The sequence below is a fragment of the Paroedura picta genome, chromosome 1, assembly GCF_049243985.1.
Source record: "Paroedura picta isolate Pp20150507F chromosome 1, Ppicta_v3.0, whole genome shotgun sequence".
NCBI classification, from domain to species: Eukaryota; Metazoa; Chordata; class Lepidosauria; order Squamata; family Gekkonidae; genus Paroedura; species Paroedura picta.
This window is the reverse complement of record NC_135369.1, coordinates 128,814,577-128,837,862: the sequence shown is the minus strand read 5'-3', so window position 1 is coordinate 128,837,862 and position 23,286 is coordinate 128,814,577. Positions and strand designations below refer to the sequence as shown.

Sequence of the window (23,286 nt, the reverse complement as noted above, 5' to 3'; positions counted from 1 at the left end):
TTGGCTGGTTGGTTGGTTGGTTGGTTAGTTGTTTTTCTTTCCTTTGATCTGTTTGATTCCACTTTGTTCCCTATCCCTGTTTAACAATATGTAAAATCACTAGAGGTATGGACCACAGTGTTAGTAGTATGCAAATGACAGCCAGCACCAGCAGTCTTTTTTGGTCAGTTCCCAAAGAAGCAATAGACCAGTGGTTCTCAGCCTGGGGGTTGGGACACCTTTGGAGGTTGAACGACCCTTTCACAGGGGTTGTGGCAGAGCAAACAGTTTGGACGGGGGGGGGGGCACCATCCACACAACAGCTTTGCTGGGTAGATAGAGATAGAACGTTCGTCTGTCTGGAGCAGTGGAAAAAAGCGAGATCAGCATGGTGGAACAAGAGGCAGAACTGAACTGAGAAACCCTGGGGGAAAAAATTATATAAAATCATGAACAATGGATCTTCATGCCATTGGTCAGTTTCGGTTTAATTTCTGTGAAAGAACACATAATTTTATGGTTGGGGGTCACCACAACATTAGGAACTGTATTAAAGGGTCACGGCACTAGGAAGATTGAAAGCCACTGCAATAGACTTAATCAGTATCTAACAAAATGATGGGTGGGACAAGGGTCAGCAAGCATTAACCTTACATAAACATGACAGAAGTAATATTGGTTGGGGTGCAGCTGACCCCAGATATTGTTGTTGTTGTTGTTGACCTCAGAGATGGGAGCAAGAGCAGTCTCCCAGGACCACCTTCTAGATTCTACCTGGAAAAAAGATGGACTTTCTGCAATTTCTCCTCTTATAAAACAGGCAGCCAAGAAGGATATCATGATCAATGGTATCACGTTGTGGTAGCATGCCCTCCCTTTACTTTCCTTAAATATCTTTCCACTTTTAAGCAAACCAGAGCATTTCCCATATGAGGTGTGATCTGGTTGGTCTATCTAAGGCAGCCTTTCTTCAACCTTTTAACCATGTTTTTCAGGTGTCAGGGAACCGCAGAAGGGGCAACATGCCCCTTCAGAGAGGTGGGTGCAGATGCAGGAACCAACCAACCAATCAATCAATCAATCATTAGGCTTGTAGAGCAACAGGGGAAGTGGGCTCTAGTGATACCTAGTGATACCCAGCAGCCATCCAAACTTCCAGGAAAGGCCATGTAACTCCTGGGAACTCTTGCATACCCCCAGGGTTTCATATTCCTGGAACCCTGGTTGGGAATCTCTGATCTAAGGTAAAGAATGGAAACCGAGGAGAGCAAGGATTTCAACTGACATCAATCCCAAACCACTTGTTATTGCAAAAGAAAATCCCAGCACATATCTAATTTTTTAAGGTCTTCCAGCTTTGTCTATTGATGGCAATCTATAAGCTAGGTGACATAATGTCTGTTGTGTAAAACTAGGAGAAGGACAGATGCTGCAGTGCTGAAAGCTAAGACTTCCCTGCTAGATGTTCCTGGATATCAGATAGGGCAAGAAGAACCGAAAAACAAGCTAGAGAACTAACCAAAGTAAATAGTAGACGCCTCAGTTGATGAGCAGACACATTTTCACTACCCTGGGCCTCCCACCCAGCTTCCTATTCTTTGCCCTGACTAATGCAAGGATCAACACCAAAACTACTCTACTGCTGCTGTATGGCTGATATGTCTTTAGAAACATCTTGTTTCCAGATGTAAGTTACTGTTCTCTAAATTCAGAAGACTTGCCTGATCCCAAGATGTGATTTAGAAAGTGTGGAATTGTGCCATTTTTTCTCCAGCTTCTAAGAATCAAATTAGGTTACTGATGGGTACAATCCACTGGGATTTTCAGATCCACAAGGCCCAGTAAAATAAATGGTACGTACACAAGAACATGAAATAGTTGTGAGATTTGTGACACTTAATGTTAGATTGCCTTTCACCAAGAAAAAGGTGGAAAAGTTGTTATTAATTTAATGATTTTCAATAAAGAAAGGGAAAATATTGGTCTCTTGAAGTAAAGGTATGCTCATATGGCCAAGGAGTAAATACTCATATGTTACCAAACTGAGCTAAAATTGCCTTTTGGCAAATAGCAGTGAGGGAAGAGAAGAAAACAATTTCAACCATATTTGGATTTTTTTTTCTGCTCTTTGTCCATTTTAATGCTCACGACGAATTTTGTCCACTTTAATTATGAGAGAAAAGTTGAGATGAAGAGCTTCTTTGTCCTGGAGCCTTGCCTGAAATCAGTCATCACCTTCTGCAGCTAAAAGAACTACTGGCAGTAAAAGGGAAGCTGAGGATTCATAGGAGCTATTTCTAACCATCTCCATGTATCTAGTGCATCCTTATGGACTGCTAGATCCTAAACAATATGGACTGGCACTTCCTGGATGGGCTGACATCCAACCAGCTAATGCAGTATTCCAGTGAAAGGATAATAGATTGGGGGGGGGTCAGCACTGAAAACAGAAATGATTATGTGGGTCACTGATGTCTCTTTTGTCTCAGGAAAAATTTCAGATCACATTTATGTTAGGGGTAATCTGAAAGAAAACAGCTCAGACTGTTCTTTCCCCCATTGGTAATAGAAGTATAAAAGCTCACTCCTCAAATCGAGTCCATAAAAATTAATTAGTTCATGCAAACTGAGGAGCAGAGATAAAACTGCAGTTCACCAGCCATGGGGCCCAATCAACCAAGTACTTCTTCGGTCCATTTCAACAGGACCTGAACATAAAAAGAGAACCAACTGAGTATAAAGGCTTCAGTGAAATCACACCTGAATAAGTTTAGATTCACCCACCAGTCACTCTATTTGAGATAACTTTCTGAAGCCATCATACATGAACCCAACAAGTCTGGGTCTTTATAGTTGCTAGTAATAAAGACCATTGTGCAAAAAATGTGCTCTAGAAAACTATCATTGGTAAGGGCTGCCCAGAGACCATTGCCCAGGAGGACCATACCCATGCCACTCCACCCTCCACACGCCACTCTTAATCTCCACCATCACTGCTCATCTCCAGACTATAAAGATCTGCCCCAGGCAAAAATGGCTGTTTTGGAGGGGGGACTCTATGACATTGTACCCACTGAGGTGTATGGATGCCAGCATCCAGGTGGGATCTAGGGATCACCCAGAATTAAAGCTCATCTCCAGGAAACAGATCAGTTCCCTTGGAAAAAATGGCTACTTTGGAGGGTGGCCTCTGGGGTGTTGCAGCCTTTTGAGGATCCACTCCCAAATCACCTGCTTGGTGGAGTCTTTAAATGTTCCCCCCCCACACACCCCTTTGAAGCTACAGAGAAGAACATGCCTTCTGCCATGGCTCCCCCAAAGAAACTTCTGGCCTCGGCTAGGCATCCCGTAGAAGGCCCTTTTGGTAGCAAACAGTCTACCTTGCTTTCACTGGGCTCAGCTAGTATGGTCTGTTGCTTGGCTCCCCTTCAGAAGTCTGAGGCCTACTGCTGGCAACTGCAATTACTGTTATTATCTGCAAGGCCAAGTCATTGCCTAATAAAATTGGAGAACCTAGTTCTTCCCAGAGTCTCACTGTCCAGTTTGGTGTAGTGGTTAGGAGTGCGGATTTCTAATCTGGCGAGCTAGGTTTGATTCTGCACTCCCCCACATGCAACCAGCTGGGTGACCTTGGGCTCGCCACAGCACTGATAAAGCAGGTCTGACCAAGCAGTAATATCAGGGCTCTCTCAGCCTCACCTACCTCACAGGGGAGAGGTAGGGAAGGGAAGGAAAGGGAAGGTGATTGTAAGCCGCTTTGAGCCTCCTTCGGGTAGAGAAAAGCGGCATATAAGCACCAACTCTTCTTCTTCTTTCCTGGAAAGCCTTTATATTTGATTCAGCTAACTCCACTTGAAATTCTGGGCCACTGTACCTTTGATTTCATAGGACATTCCTGGCAAATACTGATATTTATTTACCAGGCCAGTTTTGAGCAAAGTCTCTCCAGCCAGTTACTTGTTCACCATTTAAAGTTACAGGTTCTAAATATTCCTTATGTAGATCTTCCTGGACTTCCCAGATTTGTAGAACGCTTGCTGGTCTGTCTGTTCATTCTTCCTGTGGTTCCGAGTCTGTCACTGGAGTTTTAATGACTGTTTCTGCCCTTTTAATTATTTTGACAGTTTTGAATGATATTTGTGTTTGTCCCCTCTCTAATTTTGAACAATAAGCCTTTACATGTCTCAGAGCATCAAGAACAGATGGTGGGAATACACAGAAGAACTGTACACATGCAGTACAGAAGTTTGCTCTCTTCAAAATGAAAAAGAAATAGAACTAAAACTTGAACCAACCATTCTTGAGGAAATCGAACAAGCCTTGAGTCAATTGCCAAACAACAAGGCCACAGGCATTGACATCATACCCATAGAACTGCTAAGATGTGTGCCAATCAAAACCATTACAGCTTTGTGCCAGAAAACCTGGGAAACTAATAACTGGCCAGAGGAGTGGAAATGACCTGTGTTCATTCCACTGCAAAAAAAGAGTTGACTCAAAAAACTGTCCGAATGATTGTACAATAGCAGTCCTCATTTCTCAAGCTGATAAGATCCTGCTCAAAATCATACAACAGTGCATAGCAATAATCATTGAAAGGGAATTACCAGATATTCAAGCTGGCTTTCGACAGGGGCATAGCATACCTGATCACATAACAATCCTGGATTTTGGAAAAGTCATGGGAATATCAGAAGGAAGTCTACATCTTCTTTATTGACTACAAGAAAGCTTTTGATTATGTGGATCACAATGAATTGTGGGAAGCCCTGCAAAATTTGAGGGTGCCAGTGTAGTTGATAAAACTGATTCAGTCGCTCTACGCAAACCAAGATGCTATTGTACATACATCATTTTGTGACACTGACTGGTTCAAAATAGAAAAAAGAGTGCACCAAGGTTGTATTCTTTCCCCCTTGCTGTTTATCTTGAATGCTGAGATCATTATGAGAGAGACTGAACTCAAAGAATCAAACACTGGAATTAAGATTGCAGGAAGGAATATAAATAATCTTTGGTATGTGGATGACACTGTCTTCCCCTCAGAAACTAAGGAAGGCCTAGAACAGCTGATTTCAAAGGTCAATGAAGCAAGTAAGAAATTTGGTCTTTTCTTAAACACTAAAAAGATAAAATTAATGACCACTGCAAAAAACAGACATGTCACAATAACAGTTGATGGTGAAGATATTGAATACATTCAAGAATTCATTTTTCTTGGATCACAAATTGATATGACTAGCAATTGCAGTATTGAAATAAAATGTCAAATTGCTGTAGGTCGCTCAACAATGATGAGATTGAACCAAACATGGAAAGCCAAGGACATAAACCTGACTACCAAATGTAGATTAGTTGGATCTATCATATTTCCAATAGCTACTTATGGCTGTGAAAGTTGGACGATGAAAGTTGGTCGAGGCTAGGCATGCTTCCCTGGGGCCAGGAACGACCAGAAGATTCTCACTCGCAGAGCGCAGAGCCCTGCGGGGGGCATAGGGCAGTAGGAGGTCCCTCAGGTATGTGGGTCCCAGCCCGTGTAAAGCCTTAAAGGTTAGAACCAAAACCTTGAACCGGATCCGGACGGCAATCGGTAACCAGTGCAGCTGCCTCAGCGCAGGCTGGATGTGGGCCCTTCAAGGTGTGTCGGTGAGGACCCTAGCAGCTGCATTTTGTACTAGCTGGAGTTTCCAGATCAGAGACAAGGGTAGGCCTGCGTAGAGCGAATTACAGAAATCTAATCTGGAGGTGACTGTTGCATGGATCACAGTGGCCAGGTGTTCGGGGGACAGGTAGAACGCTAGTAGCCGAGCTTGGCGAAGATGGAAAAATGCCTGGCCAGCTACTTTCCTGACCTGCGCCTCCATAGTCAGGGAGGCATCAATGGTCACACCCAAATTTCTGGCCTGGGACACGATGGTAAGATGTGCCCCTGCCAGGGTGGGTAAATGCACTTCCTGTTCCCGCCCCCTCATCATCATCAACATCAGCCTACTCCTTTTCCATCAGTACACCCTGAGGCATGGGATTCTGGGAAGTCTGTTGAACAGTGAGTGAGGAGGTCAGCTTTTTCATCACCATACTTTGTTTTACTGGGGGGGGGGGGTTGTGGGGTTTTACTATGTTACCCGCCACAAGCCAGCTTGCCTGGGAGAGGTGGGCTGTAAATTAAACAATAGACAAATAAACAATATACCACTTCATATCTCCCCTTCATGTCATCTTGCTAATCTCAACATCTATTCTACTGTAAAGAACAACAGCTGGCTTTATACTCGGTGCCAGCTGTTTTAACAATGTATGTTACTCTTATCTTTGTTTTGACATCATGATCAGAACATGTGAAGGAAAGCCATTTCTCCATAAAGTCTCCCGAGCTATCAAAAACTTCGGCTGCATTGAGCATTAGCATCTTTCCTCATGATTTGTGTTTTAAACATGAGGGAGATCTCAGATGCAGTCTGCATTGTACTGAGAACATATGCATGCTTTTAAATCACTTTTATCTTGCTTTTTACTAATGTAACCCTGAAATGTAAAATATGTTCTTTTTGCATTCACTCTTATGGGCAGAACAGATGGTGAAAGGCTTAGATTAAAGTAATACAGCATGACCATTAAAGTAACCTCTGTAGCTGGTAAGTCTATACCAGTTGAGGAATTACTTTTTGGAATGCAAAGGGATATATTTGAAAAGCTAAGCAAAGTTGCCAGTTCCTGCTGACATGAACACCAATATATTAAATATATATAGTAAATATATATATACTTACTAGTATATATAGTATATATAGTGTATATTAAATATACACTAGTATAATATATAGACGGAGGTCCTGTGGCTGGGTAAGAAGGGACCAAGTGAGGAAGCGCGCTTACATGACCTGGACAGAGTGCATCTAACAGTAGCCCACTCCACCAGAAACCTGGGGGTGATCCTCAATGCCTCCCTTTCCATGGAGGCACAGGTCACAAGAGTAGCACGGCAGGCCTTCTACCACCTACGCCAAGCCAAGCTACTAGCACCCTACTTGGCACCAGAACACCTAGCCACAGTGATCCATGTGATGGTCACCTCTAGACTGGACTTCTGCAACTGACTCTACACAAGCCTACCCTTATCCTTGATCTGGAAACGCAATTGGTGCAGAACGCAGTGGTTCTCACCAATACACCGTGGAGATCTCACATCCAGCCTATTTTTCAACAATTCAACTGGCTCCCAATTGAATTCCGGATCAGGCTTAAGGTTTTGGTTCTTACCTTCAAGGCCATATGCGGTCTGGGCCCAGTGTACCTAAGAGACCGTCTCTCTGCCTATACCACCACCAACGGGCTAGTGATCCCTGGCCCCAAAGAAGCACATCGGTCCTCAACGAGGGCCAGAGCTTTTTCTGTCCTGGCCCCCACCTGGTGGAACGAGCTCCCTGAAGAGATCAGGGCCATGTCCGAACTCCCAAAATTCCACAGGGCCTGCAGAAGGGAGCTCCTACACCAGGCACTTGCCTGAGACTGACAACAGGTCCCCCTCAGAATCCTCTCCATGGCCTGAACCAGTCTGTCCTCTTTAAGGGCCTTAGCTAAGTACCTGCCAGTGCTTTACATGCACACGTACATGGCTATTAAGTTAACATGATCACACAACACATAAACTATATACAATCACTAGATGGCCAAAAGCCCTAAGATAAAAATATACCCCCAAAATATAGGTGGAATAAGGGTCCAGAGGAGGTGTATTCAGAGCAGATGGTGTTAAATGTGCAAGGAACAAAGTCCTCCTTCTGTAAAAATCTCCCAAATCTTAGGGGAACTAAACAAATTGGTTACTATCCTTAGAAAAACCATGGCATTTTCCCCAGAGGCAAAATAGAGATGGCTAGTGGCATCTTGTTCAGGATCCATAAAATCTTGGAACCCAACAAATTTGGTACCATTTACTTTTAAAACATCTGGTTCAGACTCCTTCTTCCCCCATAAAAAACTATGGAACCATAAATACGCAACTCTGGAAAAAACATAAAAGTAAACCCAAAGTAAACCCCCAAAAATTTGATTATGGTATTAATCATCACATGGCCACAGGACTCCTTCATTCAAAATTCAATTTTTCAAAAAAAAAATTCAACTTTAGCAGACTACGGGTTCATGAGATGATGGATGAGATTGAAATCCTCAAGGTCCTCTATACTACTTCTTGCTTCCCTCTCTTCAAGTTAAGAGCTGAGATTGAAGACTTCCTGGTTTAGTATGACTTTCATCTAACTAGAATTTATCATAAATCTGAATTTGGAGAATTTAATAAAGTAGGATTCTAAACTATGATTTAACCCTAACTCAGAAACCTAATCTGTGAGCAAGAATCATACTCTAAGCCAAGAGTCCTCAACCTTTTCCTGGTTGAGGACCGCTTCCGGGGGTGGGGGAGAGCTGGCGGCCTGGGCACAGTGTGCGCGCACGACAGTGGCACGCATGCACAACAGTGCCACGCAAATGTGCATGCACATGCCGCTGCACATGTGCGTTTGTGCCCCACCGGCGGTTTCACACATGTGAAACCTCCATGCAAACGCGCATGCGCAGAGCTGCCATGCATTCGCGCTTGCATCCGCCGGGGGCGCGTTGTGTCTGCCGGCAGCCCAGTACCGAGGCCTTTGCGGTCCAGACCGGGGGTTGACGGCCCTCACTCTAAGTGATTAAATTGTCCATTTGGACAATTTGAAGTTACAGCAATTTGGAGTTACATCAGAGACTTCCTAATTTATGAATTCTTCAGTCTAGGCTCCACATATAGGCTGCATATGAGCCTGAGTATTGTGAATTGTGGAGGTCATGAAGGCTCCAACAGCACTATCATTCGGCAAAATGTGCAAAACAAAAATATTTAGGAGACCCTCTTGTAATGGAATGAGAACCAAAGAACGGTCCAGAAGGGTGCCTTCATATTGAAATGAGGATTGAGTTCTGATTGCCTAAACCTTTGTAACCCCATTTTAAAATGTGCTCTTCTTTTACAGGCAAAACTGCTTACCTTCATTTTGCAATACTTTGTATAGCTCAAGTTCCCAGAACAAAATGACAATGCAAATGAGAGGCAAATTAAAGGGTAGAGGTAAAGCAAATCCATCTGCTACAAGTTACTTAGGTTTCTGTAAGTAACCTTTCAGCAGAGCTTTCAGTTAGGAAAATAAGCAACCATAAAAGCAAGTTAAAAGGACTGTGAAGAATCGCTCTGATGTGAGGTATGCCCAACACATAAAATCTTTGCTTCCAGATAAGATGGAAACAGAAGTTAAAATTTAAAAAGGAGCAATACAGTTTGTTTTCAAACAACAGATTCTGCAGTTACGTCCTGTGTTGTACGTGATCTACTACTATAAGAGTTTAATAAAGGAACATTTAACTAACAGTGAGGATGGACAGAAATGGCATACAACAGGACACTTGCTATGCTATTTAGAATCATAGAATAATAGAGTTGGAAGGGTCCTCCTGGGTCCTCCAGCCCAACCCCCTGCACTATGCAGGAAAGGGCATAAATTAGAAAGGGCATAAATTTGGAAGGGCATAAATTAGAATTGCACTGGATATTCTCCTGCAGATATTTTCAAGACAAACATAATACTTCTTTACCTTCTTTTTTGGTGGGGGAGGGGGTAATAATCACGATCAGTAGTTAATCAATTTTGGTTATGTAATGAGGGTACAATGGGGGAGACCCCAATACAGTGTAAGGACCAACCTTCCTAAATCATACCCATTAACTTTGAAACAACAGGGCTCACACAAATACGATAATGTCATCATGCAGCCAATCAGAATTTGTTATACGATGGTATCACTGACAGCAAATAAAACCAATTCATCACTACAGTGTGTTGTTTCAACTATTGTGATTTTATTGGGTTTTTATATATCTATATCTATATCTATATCTATATCTATATCTATATCTATATCTATATCTATCTATCTATCTATCTATCTATCTATCTATCTATCTATCTATCTATCTATCTGTAAACCGCCCGTGGCGCCGCGGGCGCCACGGACTAAATAAAGCAGTAAGGGGTCCTGGGGCGGGATGAGTCCGGGATGAGGAAGGGTCCAGATTGGACCCTTCCTCATGACAGACAATCGGAGGGACCAATCGGCAGGCGCGAAGCGCCTGCCGATTGGTCCCTCCGATTCCCAGCCCCAGGAACTGCGAGCCGCGCGCAGCGCGGCTCGCAGTTGCTCCCGGCCTGACGCGGCGAGAGGCGCGAAGCGCCTCTTGCCGCGTCAGGCCACCGCCTGAGGGAGCCCCCGGCAGTCGCGCGGAGCGCGGCTGCCGGGGGCTCCCTGTCCGGCGGCCTGACGCGGCGAGAGGCGCGAAGCGCCTCCCGCCGCGTCAGGCCGCCGCCTGGGGGAACCCACCGATGCCTTGAAGAAAAAAAAAGACCTGCCGCTCGGACCGCGGCCTAGGGGAATCCCGGACTCAAAGAAAAAAAAAACCGCGAGAACCGCCGCTCGGCCCGCCGCAGGGGGACTCCCAGACTCAAAAACAACAAAAAAACGGGGAGAGAACCGCCGCTCGGCCCGCCGCAGGGGGACTCCCGGACACCGAGAAGACCAAAAACAGAGACGCGCCGCTCCGACCGCCGCCTGGGGGAACTCCCGGACTCAAAGAGAAAAAAAACAGCGAGAACCGCCGCTCGGCCCGCCGCAGGGGGACTCCCAGACTAAAAAAAAACACAAAAAACCGGGGAGAGAACCGCCGCGAAAAAGACGCCCTGCCCGCCGCAAAGGAGCCTCCGGAGCGCCCTCTCAAAGGTAAGCCATCCCCGCCTTTCCCACCCCCACCCCGCCCGTCCCTTTCCCCGGCCGAAACACACTCGCTCCGCCCGTCCTTACCTTCCTCCTGCCCCTCCAACGCCCTTTTCTGCCTTCCCGATAGCGCTGTGGCTAGGCCGCGCGTCCTTCACGGCCGCCGCCACAGCACTAGACTGAACCAGGCATGCGCGGACTCCGGCGCATGCCTGGTTTCCTTCCCCAACACAGCCCTGCCCCACCCCTCTAACACGCACGCGCGCCATCCCGCTACCGCGCCGCCCTCCCCGTCGCCTCGCTGCCCACCACCCCTCAGCCTCGCTACTGCCTCCCCCAGGCCCGCCATGGACACCGGGCCACACCCGACGACGAGACTTGCCCGCCTGCAATCGCGACTAGCCCGCCTGCCGCGCCGGCCTCAGCACCCTGGGTCCCTGCAAGGTCAGACGCTGCCGCCTTTCGCCTACCCATACTTACCAGGCCCGCCCAGACCACTCCCGCCAGGGTGCCTCTCATTGATCGGGATGGGTGGCTTCCTGTGCCCGCCTGTCTCCCTTGCCCATACTCCCCTTTCAAAGCCCATTTTTACAAATGGGCTTTTTTTACTAGTCTATCTATATTTTCTGTTCCCGGGGATTGCCTTGAACAGAATTCTATAAGGCAGGATATCCTTTTTCTAACACAGAAATAATCAATATTCTTCAGGATTTGAAAAACCCCAGAAGTGGAGCAATCATGCAGAATATAGTTGGGAAGCATAGCAGTATGCATGCCTACCCAGGGCCATCATTGGCCGTTTTGGGAGGGGTGAGAGGGTCAACATGACCGTATATGGACATATCACCAGTAAATGTTTAACAAATTTAAACCCTGGTTGAGAAGGCCTGGTTTATGCCTCTGAATACATAGAGAAGCATCATTTTCTTTATGAGCCCACCATCCTTTCTAATAGCCACTGAGGTCCTGGATGCTATTGTCCCTGCCCGTTCTGTTTTTAAATAAGTTACAGGACCTAATTGTCTTCAGCAGTTTGTGCCCACCCTATGGAAAGGGCCAAAAGGCAATGCATATGGGTGTGTTCCCACCCTTCCCACCCAGGCATTTTTCTGTATGCTGGCGACCAAACTACTTTCTCCTGGGCATCAAGGGATCAGCTGGTTGCTTCTGGGCCTGGACCAAGTAGTAATTTGGTGGGAGGATATCTATGATTGACTTGTTAGAGGACTCTTATATTTGTCCCATTTTGCCCAGGTACAAGTTGAAATAAAGAACTCTGATCAAACCTTGGTTAGGCCACAACTAGTTTGGCAAGAGCAGAGTGGGTTGTTCATAACAGGTAGGTCAAATTGGTGAGCACCATGACCCATCAGGCATGATGGAGGGTCATTCAAGAGAAGCTCATCATTTCCCCTATGGCAGAGTGGGCTGAGAGGGAATGCCAAAGATGCTGAAAAACATCAATCCAACCCAGTCATGCCTTTCCATAATAAGGCCTTCAAGGCAGTCTTGACCCTTTCCAAAGAGGGCCATCGCTGTATCTGTTTATAAAGACTGAGAGAGCAAGAAGCCTTTTTATTCATACTTTGAATATACTTTGAATATAAGTAGCTGAAATAATTGGGAGGAAATATTTTAGATATACTTTGAGGTATGGATGATAGATGCTTGCAAGTGTCTGCAAAATCTTATCTGTACACAATCTGAGAATTACCAATACAGAAATTAAAAATCTCTCCCCTTCCCTCTTTTTCAGGATCTTGGCAAGAATTTGTGAAAATTACTATTTCAATTACTATAAGGCATGCATTATTTTTAAAAAGTAGGATCAAATGACAGCTTCTGGCACCCAGACTCTTCTAACTAATGCCCTGATCCAAACAAAGCTCTTGGAATGTCTTCAGTATCAATGGATATGGCTTAGAATAATTGGGTAGCTCTAGAAAATACAAAAAGATTTCCCAAGGATTCTTTTTATACTTTATGTAAAATGTTTTTTAAAATACCGTGTATCTCCCCCTGTCTGACTTATGTGTGTTGGGCATCTGGAACGTACTTATCTCACCAGGGGCAAGATGTGGGAAATCTTCCTTCAAAAATTATTTGTAAGTAAGAAGAAGAAGAAGAAGAAGAAGAAGAGTTGGTTCTTACATGCTGCTTTTCTCTACCCAAAGGAGTCTCAAAGTGGCTTACATTCACCTTCCCTTTCCTCTCCTCTGTGAGGGGAGTGAGGCTGAGGTAGGAAGTACCAGTCATGCATTTTCTGTCAACAATTCTACATAACATTTTAAAGGGTCTCATAATTCCAGCCTTTACTACCTGGTTCATTTCCACTATTCAGTAAACAAACATTATGCAAACATAACTGAAAAATAAACTCATTGCTTGTACCTGTGGATAGGGTGATGTCCTAGGTTTTGACTTGGTGCTTGAAAGACGCGATTTACTTCCTTTTCTATTGTCAGTTATTGTTGGAGTAGAGTTTGCATATGGGAATGATGGCTTTGTTGCTGAAACTTGATCCAATGAGAGCTGTAATCCTTTGTATTCTGTATCCCTACATAAAAGGCAGAAGACGAAGATTTAAACTACATATAATGTCATCCCGGGAAACTAATGTTGACCATGAACTCATTACTTTTTATGCTAAGTCTTGAACTATTCTGTAAGAAATTGACTCATAAAATATATCAAGCTATAATAAACATGAATCTTTCTATGCTGCAACCAAATATAAATTCATAGTCAGGATCTTCATAGTCAGGATCTTCAAAAGTCATATAGTTTTATACTTTACAATATATGTAGCATTTGGGTTACATGCCGATGTTGTATTTACATAGAACAAAATTTTGGCTATATGCATTCAGAAAACATGTGGCAACTTGGTGACTGGATGATGAAGTAGATGAGTCTGTTTTGACCATCTGAAAAGATGGTAGTCAATAAAAAATAGTCACTGAAATTAGGACAATGAAAAGTACAATTGTTAGAGAAGCTATCAAAGCTCAGAGTTTAAATTCTGTTAATCCATCTAATTAATAAAAGAATATATAGACAATTCTCAAGAATGTCTCAAAGTCCTGAGGTTTCTTGCACACGGGGATGGATCCAAACAAATCTTCCCAGACAAATCTTTCACTCACAGCAGGAATGTTTCTGCTAATCAAAGGTTCTTCCATGAATAGAAGGCACCGGTGGACTGAGTTCACAATTATGGAAAAATTCTGAAATGCTAACATTTGGATCCTAGCTCCAACTTTGGATTTGCTCAAGTAAATCTGTGCCAAGAGGTTCGTGGTCTGTATATATAACACAATTAAGATAAATTAACCCTTAGTTTTCATTAGAGAACTTTAATCATACAGAATGGAAAAAAAACTTTGCCCATGATAAACTAGTAACATTATAACAAAATGACAAGCCAGGAACAGAGGTTGTTACATGGCCTTGAATAAATCCAGACTTCCTATATATGAGTCACATGTCTATATTGTGCAAGGTACAAAAACATTTATAACTGGAAATGCTATAAATCTGGTCCAAATGTTTGTTTGTACACCAGTACACTAATGAACCAAGTTTGAGTCCAATGGCATGTTTAAGACCAACTAAGTTTTATTCAGTGTATAAGCTTTCCCATGTACCCCCTTTTCTTCAGATACAATGAAATGGAAATTACCAGTCCATGCATACAGGAAGAAAGTGAACAATAAATTAGCATACAGGATAATGAAGATATTTAACAGTTTCAGTTCTTACTACTGTTCTCTTGCCTGGAGGCAGGTCTGTGAATGTCCATGTTTGGTCCTTAATCAAAGCTTCAATTCCCTTTTCTGTAGTCTTCTTCCATTCTTACGCTTGGTTGTTGGACAACTTCTCTATGTCTTCCCATGTGGAAGGATCTGCCAAAGCCTCTGATTTTGTTAGATAGGAAAGCCTTGGTGATACTCCCTTATTTGCTCTAGTTGACCTTCTGACTTCAGTGTCTACATCCCTTTCTGGTTCTTGAGGTTCTGCTGGTGCTTTATTTGCACAGTTCATGGCATTCAGTTTGATGGCTTTTGTACTCCATTTTCTTCCATTGTTATGGATTCTCTGATGGTCACTATTTCTGTGTTTGTAGGTGTGTTTTTTTTCCATCAATGTAGACTGTGATGCACATCTTTACACTTTCAGTTCTTGGATTAAAGATCCTGTATCCTTTATATCTTAAGACATAGCCTACAAAAGTCTGTTCTGGAGTGTATGGAACAGTGAGCTAATGTTCTATTCCTTCTTTAGTCAAGTAGTCCTTCATGTCTTGACTCATATATTCATCTACATTGTCTGTGCAAATGACCGGTAGTTTTCTTTGGAATCTGTTGCTTACCATTGCAACACATGCCTTGAGCTTTTCCAATACTTGGCTTTTCTTTATATAAATGATCTTATATTTTATCCATCCTGAGTCCATACTGAAATGAATTCAAAAAATCAACCATATAAAAATACCCAAGGCCATTCCGCACAATGGGCAAGGTTGCTAAATCTGAGCGCTATTAAAAAGCGCTGCAGTCAAAAGCTGCAGATCTCGGTAATGCACACAGCCGTTTCTATAGAAAAAAAGGCTCTCCCACTACCACTGTTTTTGTAATACACAAGTTTTCGGTCTCACCGAAATTGCAGCAAAGGAGGCAATATTTTTCCACGCTTCCTCCCGCCCCTGGCCATCAATCAAACAGAACAGCCAATTAACTGTTGTGTTCATGCTACCCTTTAAAAACACCAGTAGCAACGCATATTCACATATTCATTCATTCAATGTATCAGAAAGACATTTTTCACTGGCATGGGAACTGGAGCTTAATTATTTACACACTCTTAAAGTAAAAAGAAAAATCCCTCCCCCCCCCCCCCGTGCAATTTCTGGCTGAAATTACAGGCAGTATCGAACGGGGGGCTGTATTGTGCTTGGAAATTTTACAGACAATTGCTTGTGGTGGGATTTCAGCCAAAGAAGCATCACTTATTCATTGCTTTTGCCAATTTAAGGGGGGGGGAATGGCGATCGCGATGCCAGAAGTTTGGGTGTGATAGCTCAGGGAGGGACATGCTTGCTACCGCTATACTGAGAACGCACATGTCTTTTTTGGATGTGTTGCAGGTTGTTCTCAAGAGTCTAGCAGGTTTTTTTTAGGGGGAACTGCCAAACTTTTGTGGATTCCCCAAAAAGCGCTACAACTAAGTGATTTTTGCGGGAGTGTTGCAGGAGTGTTGCAGATTGTGTACGATGTCATGAATAACAAAAAATAAATAGCGTTACACAATGGTAACACTTCAGCAACGTTAAAGCTGTGCGGAATGGTGCACCCAGAGGTGCACCATCACTACCTGTATGAATACTTTGCAACCTGATTATCTGAGCTATCTTTATAATCCATAGAAGATTTATTTAGGCATGACCTCACAGTCTTTTATTTTATGGCATCTACTTGCTTTTTCTCAAAGGGGCATTTACATCCAGCTGCCCACTTCCCTTCGCCTGGTTATGTTCAGCCAAGAAGAGCAAAAGACAAGCATGCTGTTGACATCATCAGGTTGCAGTGCTAAAGTGGCTTTAACTGCAAATATCAGATATTTCCTGACCATTTTAGAGGCATGTCATTATTTGTTCACAATGAAATAGGAAAATAATTTCTGCTGCAACTGTTTTTATATAAATTCCTTTGACAATCAAGAACTGAAATAAACTTTAATAGATAAAAACAAAAGCCAGGTAATAGCTTTTCTGTGTAACATTCATCCCTCATCTGGAGCTGTGCCTGCCTACCCTGTTTTGAGGGTAACCATTCCTCCTTCCATATCCTTGAAGCAAGCTAGAAATGTATGGACTTCTTTGCCTTCCTCTTCCTGGAGGTTCATTCTAAAAATCTCTCCATATTGATAGCATGCATAGGAAGAAAGGGCAAACGATTTGTTCATCCCAGGAGAGATTGAAGTGGGAAAGTGAGTTAGTGAGCTCATCAACAAGGCACTCTGCAGATTTCTTTCTACCTTTCTTATATCTTTGATTGTACTTCCAGAAACACTGTTGTCTGCAGACTAGAAACTGAATTCATACCAAACCAATGCTGAGTAAATAAAAGGATTGTATTACTGGGCCACAGTTCAGTCATCTAGAGGAAACCTTGGCAGGATATGATGGTCATGAAAGGAGATAGTGACAAATGGAAATTTCAGGATTATAAAAGCCAGTTATGAAGTTATATATACATGGAGAAAGACACAAACCACAGAAGGCCTCTGTGAAATCCAACACAAAAATTAATGTTCTCGCTTTCTGAAAAACATGAGGGGCATGGCAGAACTGGCATGCTGCATCCTATACTGGCTTCACTTGAGCCTTTTTCAAAACAGCCCATAAATTAGATAAACTGAATATTTAAAAGCATGTCTGAACTCCATTTGTAGCAGCACCTTAATAAATATTTCATTTATATATCACCCCATCCATGACGGCTCGGAGTGGCTAACAACACAGTACAAAACAGGTAATAAAACAGCAAATTCTTCATAGCACTGCCTCCTATTGTTCATTTGCTGTCTGCTGATGGTTTGGAGGGGTTTATATCAGTGGATGTTTCCAGTTGGCATTTCGAGTGGGGAGGCCAGCATTTCCTGATGCTATTATCTGCCTTCAACCAGAGGCCTGGCAGGGTAGCTCGGTCTTACAAGCCCTCAGGAACTGCTTAAAGTCCCAGAGGGCCCTGATCGCTTCAGGAGGAGCATTACATCAGGCCAGTGCTGGCCTTGACTGAGGCCAGTTTTCTCTTCCTGGGGCTGGGGACCCTAAGCAGATTTAAGCTGCTTGATCTTATTATTTGGGGGCTGTAGGGAAGGGGGCATTTCCAAAGATACAGAGATCCAAGACCTTAAATAGTTGGGAATTTTTGAAAACTTATAGGGATGCAAGCCTCTTGTGGCGCAGGGTGGTAAGGCAGCGGTATGCTGTCTGAAGCTCTGCCCATGAGGCTGGGAGTTCAATCCCAGCAGCCGGCTCAAGGTTGACTCAGCCTTCCATCCTTCCGAGGTTGATGAGTACCCAGCTTGCTGGGGGGTAAAGCGGTAATGACTGGGGAAGGGAATGGCAAACCACCCTGTATTGAATCTGCCAAGAAAACGCTAGGGGGCATCACCCCCTGTGTCAGACATCTCGGTGCTTGCACAGGGGATATCTTTACCTTTACCTTATAAGAGAGGTATTGAATTAGATTCCGAGACTCATGTCTGCAGACAGAAGGATTTCCATCAGCAGACAGCAATTGCCTTTCCCCCTCCCCTACTGCAATCCAGCTGCTCCCCAGAATCGCAGCATTTCAGTGGGGGTGGGAGGTCTGGTGCTGCAACAAGAGAGGAGAGTGAGAAACTTACATTCTGCTGCCAGAAATCCTTCTGTCTGCACAAATACTGTATGCATTCAGTAGCCTGAGGAACTTCAGCAGAAATTCAGCTCGTGCACGATTACTCACATGGATTTCTCAGCCCATCACGTGGGATCCTCCTTCCATATGTGTTAAAGCTCTCGTTGGATCAGGGCAAATATATACAGTAAAGAATGTACAATTTGTTGCTCAAATGTGCACAACTGTGCTTGCTTCCATGGTGTGAATCTGAAGTTAATATGAAACGCAGTTTCCCACTTCTGCTCAGTGTACCTTCAAGCTCCTCACCCCAGCTTTTCTGCAATTGTGCCTAAAACTGCTTTACTGCAAAAAGATCACAGTAGATATGAGGTGGCTGCCATGTGGTCCAGATCCCTCCCAGTCTTATCCACATCTGCAATGTTTTCTCTGTCCCAGCCCATTTCTGTTTTAATTATTAATTGACAAATTTCCCAGGTGGGAGGGGGGAAAAAGTCATTACACAGGGCTTGGGGTCAGGGGAATGAGGGGCCACCACTGTACCAAATCAGAAGCTGCAGCCAAAACAAGAAAACTTGGCCATGTAGAGTTAGATAGCGATGAATGAGATAATACCACTAATGAAATTCCAATTGTGTTACAGGGAGATACTCCACCCAAGAGATAATCTACACATCACAGGACCAAAGGACTGTGGCAAGAAAGAACAGCATTTCTATGTCATATGTCCACATTTCCTTATGTGTAGTAAGATTTACATGATGGCAAGACATTGTGACATTAAGTGCTCAAAGAACTTTCCAGATAACTTGCACAACCCTTGTCCATCATCTTCGTGACCTCTTTAAGGACTGGAGATGTCCCGGAGGACTGGAAGAGAGCAAATGTTATTCCGATCTTCAAAAAAGGGAGGAAGGATGACCCGGGAAACTACAGACCAGTGAGTCTGACCTCTGTTGCAAGGAAGATAATGGAGCAGATATTAAAGGGAGCGATCTGCAAACATCTGGAGGACAATTTGGTGATCCAAGGAAGTCAGCATGGATTTGTCTCCAACAGGTCCTGTCAGACCAACCTGGTTTCCTTTTTTGACCAAGTAACAGGTTTGCTGGATCGTGGAAATTCGGTTGATGTCATTTACTTGGGTTTTAGTAAAGCTTTTGATAAGGTTCCCCATGATGCTCTGATGGATAAATTGAAGGACTGCAATCTGGATTTTCAGATAGTTAGGTGGATAGGGCATTGGTTAGAGAACCGCATTCAAAGAGTTGTTGTCAATGGTGTTTCATCAGACTGGAGGGAGGTGAGTAGCGGGGTACCTCAGGGCTCGGTGCTCAGTCCGGTACTTTTTAACATATTTATTAATGATCTAGATGAGGGGGTGGAGGGACTATTCATCAAGTTTGCAGATGACACCTAATTGGGAGGACTGGCAAATCAGAAGATAGAGACAGAGTTCAACGAGATCTGAACACAATGGAAAAATGGGCAAATGAGAACAAGATGCAATTTAATAAAGATAAGTGTAAAGTTCTGCATCTGGGTCAGAAAAATGAAAAGCATGCCTACTGGATGGGGGATACGCTTCTAGGTAACACTGTGTGTGAACGAGACCTTGGGGTACTTGTGGATTGTAACCTAAACATGAGCAGGCAGTGTGATGCAGCGGTAAAAAAGGCAAATGCCATTTTGGGCTGTATCAACAGGGGCATCACATCAAAATCACAAGATGTCATAGTCCCATTGTATACGGCACTGGTCAGACTACATCTGGAGTACTGTGTGCAGTTCTGGAGGCCTCACTTCAAGAAGGACGTAGATAAAATTGAAAGGGTACAGAGGAGAGCGACGAAGATGATCTGGGGCCAAGGGACCAAGCCCTATGAAGATAGGTTGCGGGACTTGGAAATGTTCAGCCTGGAGAAAAGGAGATTAAGAGGGGACATGATAGCCCTCTTTAAGTATTTGAAAGGTTGTAACTTGGAGGAGGGCAGGATGCTGTTTCTGTTGGCTGCAGAGGAAAGGAGGCGCAGTAAAGGGTTTAAACTACAACGATATAGGCTAGATATCAGGAAAAAGATTTTCACATTCAGAGTAGTTCAGCAGTGGAATAGGCTGCCTAAGGAGGTGGTGAGCTCCCCCTCACTGGCAGTCTTCAAGCAAAGGTTGGATGCACACTTTTCTTGGATGCTTTAGGATGCTTTGGGCTGATCCTGCGTTGAATAGGGGGTTGGACTAGATGGCCTGTATGGCCCCTTCCAACTCTATGATTCTATGATTAAGCATTTCATCCGCACACACAAATGAATACTATCATCATCCAATGATTTAGAATGAAGGTGCGGACATGTATAACATAATGCCAAGAGACATTTCTAAATTCTTTATTTCATGTTATGAGAGGAGACATGGTGACACAGGAGACCATTTTGGTGGCAACTCTGCGCCTCTCCTAACATCTGCCTCCATCCTCAGTTGCAAGGCATCAGAGTGCCAAATAATCAGAGCCCAGATTTCTCAACTACGTATTGCTGTGAGTTGGACTGGATTTGGGAAATAAAAGGTCATTAAAAGAACAATTCTAATTTCATAGTAGCATGTGTTCTATTATACAGTGTCTCAGCTTGGTCATCTTCCAGTACAGTGGGCCAAATCCATGCTTGCTATAAATGCAGTAACTATCAATAAACAGACAGTGTGCACTTGGCAAGAACTCACCAAGGCATTTAAATGCAAGACTTCACTCAATAATGAGAAAGTTGGCTAAGAGAGAAGCTTCCTGAAAAGTACCATGAGAACGCTCAACATCACCCTGGACAGACACCAAAGATATAAAGTGTGGAATTTTATTCTATGTACCATTTGAAATAATGCGACGTTTAGCAATACTGAATCCCATGGTGCAGTCCAGCAGTGTCAACACTGGGCATGTTAGTGTGTTGATTTATTTTCAATAGCATCATTTTCCATTACTTTAAATTCATGGATGCTTTCTAGCTGTATGTCTGCTGAGAATGGGCTGAAAGCCTATTAGATGAGAAGTAAAACAGCTTGGGAGGGTCCCCCCCTTTCAGAATGCTTCCTTTGCACTACATTTCCAATTTAATATCTGAGGATTTATGCATAAACAGTATCTCTTATTTGTATTAATGGCACAGAAATATAAATCCTCACACACCAGTATGAGAACATTCCCCATTATATGCAAAATTAATAGGGACCCCCAACTGTTTCCCAGACTGAACATATTCACCTTAGTCTTCAATGCAATCTTTTCTACATATGTGGGGGAGGGGGGGCTTAATACTGCTGATTCTAGATGAGCATCAAAAGATCTGAGCTCAATTTCTTATTCTCCAGCAATAAGCATCTTAAAGAATCTTGGGCTACTCATTCTGTGTGGGATTTTTAGAAGCACTTGATGTAGACCTAACCAGGGATACATAATAGTTGACGATTCCCACCCACTGGTAGGGATCTTGTCACTGCCCTTGATGTGAACAGAGTTGACCCAGTGCCCTAAAACATTTGCATTATCAAGTTAAATGATACATTGGAAGCTTCAACTAACCAGCAGCAGAGACTGAATTAATGAATGCTTTTGAATATTTCTAATCTTTCTATCCATTCAGTCCTTATCGCAATTGAACCAAAATGGTAGCATTTAAATCAGTTTGATCCCAAGTGGATTAATTTAGTATAAAACGAAAATATTTTAATGTAAGTGGCTCGATGCTAAGATTTTTAGCTTTATAACCCAATCAACAATCCCCTGGATCCAGAGTACTTAGATTTAAAGCAATATAGCATAATTCATAGAGTTTTCATGGCAAAGATACTGGAGTGGTTTGCCATTTCCTTCTCCAGTGAATCACATTTTGTCAGAGCTCTCAGCTATGACCTGCCCATCTGGGGTGGCCCTGCACAGCATAGCTCATAGCTTCAATGAATTACGCAAGCCCTTTCGCCACAACAAGGTAGCGATCAAACTGAAGAAAGTAGGAAAATTTAGATTCAAATTGAAGACAGTAGGGAAAAGCACTAGGCCACTCAGGTATGAACTAAATCACATCCCTAACAAATATACAGTAGAGGTAACAATTAGAATTAAGGAATTAGATCTGCTAGACAGAGTGCCTGAAGAACTATGGACGGAGGTTTGCAACATTGTACAAGAGGTAGCAACTAAAACCATCCCAAAGAAAAAGAAATGCAAGAAAGCAAAATGGCTGGAGGAAGCTTTAAAAATAGCTGATGAGAGAAGGTTTACATTCCAATCCCAAAGAAGGGCAATGCCAAAGAATGTTCAAACTACCGCACCATTTCACTCATTTCTCATGCTAGCAAAGTTATGCTCAAAATCCAAGCTAGGCTCCAGCAATGTGTGGACCGAGAAATTCCAGAAGTACAGGCAGGATTTCAAAGAGGCAGTGGAAATAGAGATCAAACTGCCAATATACACTGGATCATGGAGAAAGCTAGGGAGTTCCAGAAGAACATTTACTTCTGCTTCATTGACTATGCTAAAGCCCTTGATTGTGTGGAGCACAACAAATTGTGGCTAATCTTAAAGAGATGGGAATACCAGAGCATCTTATCTGTCTCTTGAGAAATCTATATGCTGGTCAAGAAGCAACAGTGAGAACATGGCATGAAATCACTGATTGGTTCAAAATTGAGAAAGGAGTTCGGCAAGGCTGTATACTGTCGCCTTGCCTATTTAACTTGTATGCGGAGCACATCATGAGAAAGGCGGGGTTACATGAGTCACAAATTGGGATCAAGATTGCAGGGAGAAATATCAACAACCTCAGATATGCAGATGATACCACTCTAATGGCAGAAAGTGAAGAGGAACTAAAGAGCCTGTTGATGCGGGTGCAGGAGGAGAGTGCAAAAGTTGGCTTGAAACTCAACATCAAGAAAACAAAGATCATGGCATCCGGCCCTCTCAATTCCTGGCAAATAGATGGGGAAGAAATGGAGATAGTGACAGATTTTATTTTCCTGGGCTCCAAGATCACTGCAGATGGAGACTGCAGCAAAGAAATTAAAAGACGCTTGCTCTTGGGGAGGAAAGCTATGGCAAATCTAGACA

The 23,286-nt window shown here is 43.4% G+C and overlaps 1 protein-coding gene across 1 annotated transcript in view; it reads right to left on the bottom strand.

Annotated features, from left to right (window-relative positions):
- Window positions 1–23,286, bottom strand: part of SIM1 (SIM bHLH transcription factor 1) — a 94,748-nt gene that overhangs the window by 13,550 nt on the left and 57,912 nt on the right. The window contains exon 10 of the mRNA XM_077303457.1: window positions 13,177–13,342. Coding sequence (XP_077159572.1) covers window positions 13,177–13,342 — 166 coding nt within the window. The remainder of the gene's footprint in view (window positions 1–13,176; window positions 13,343–23,286) is intronic.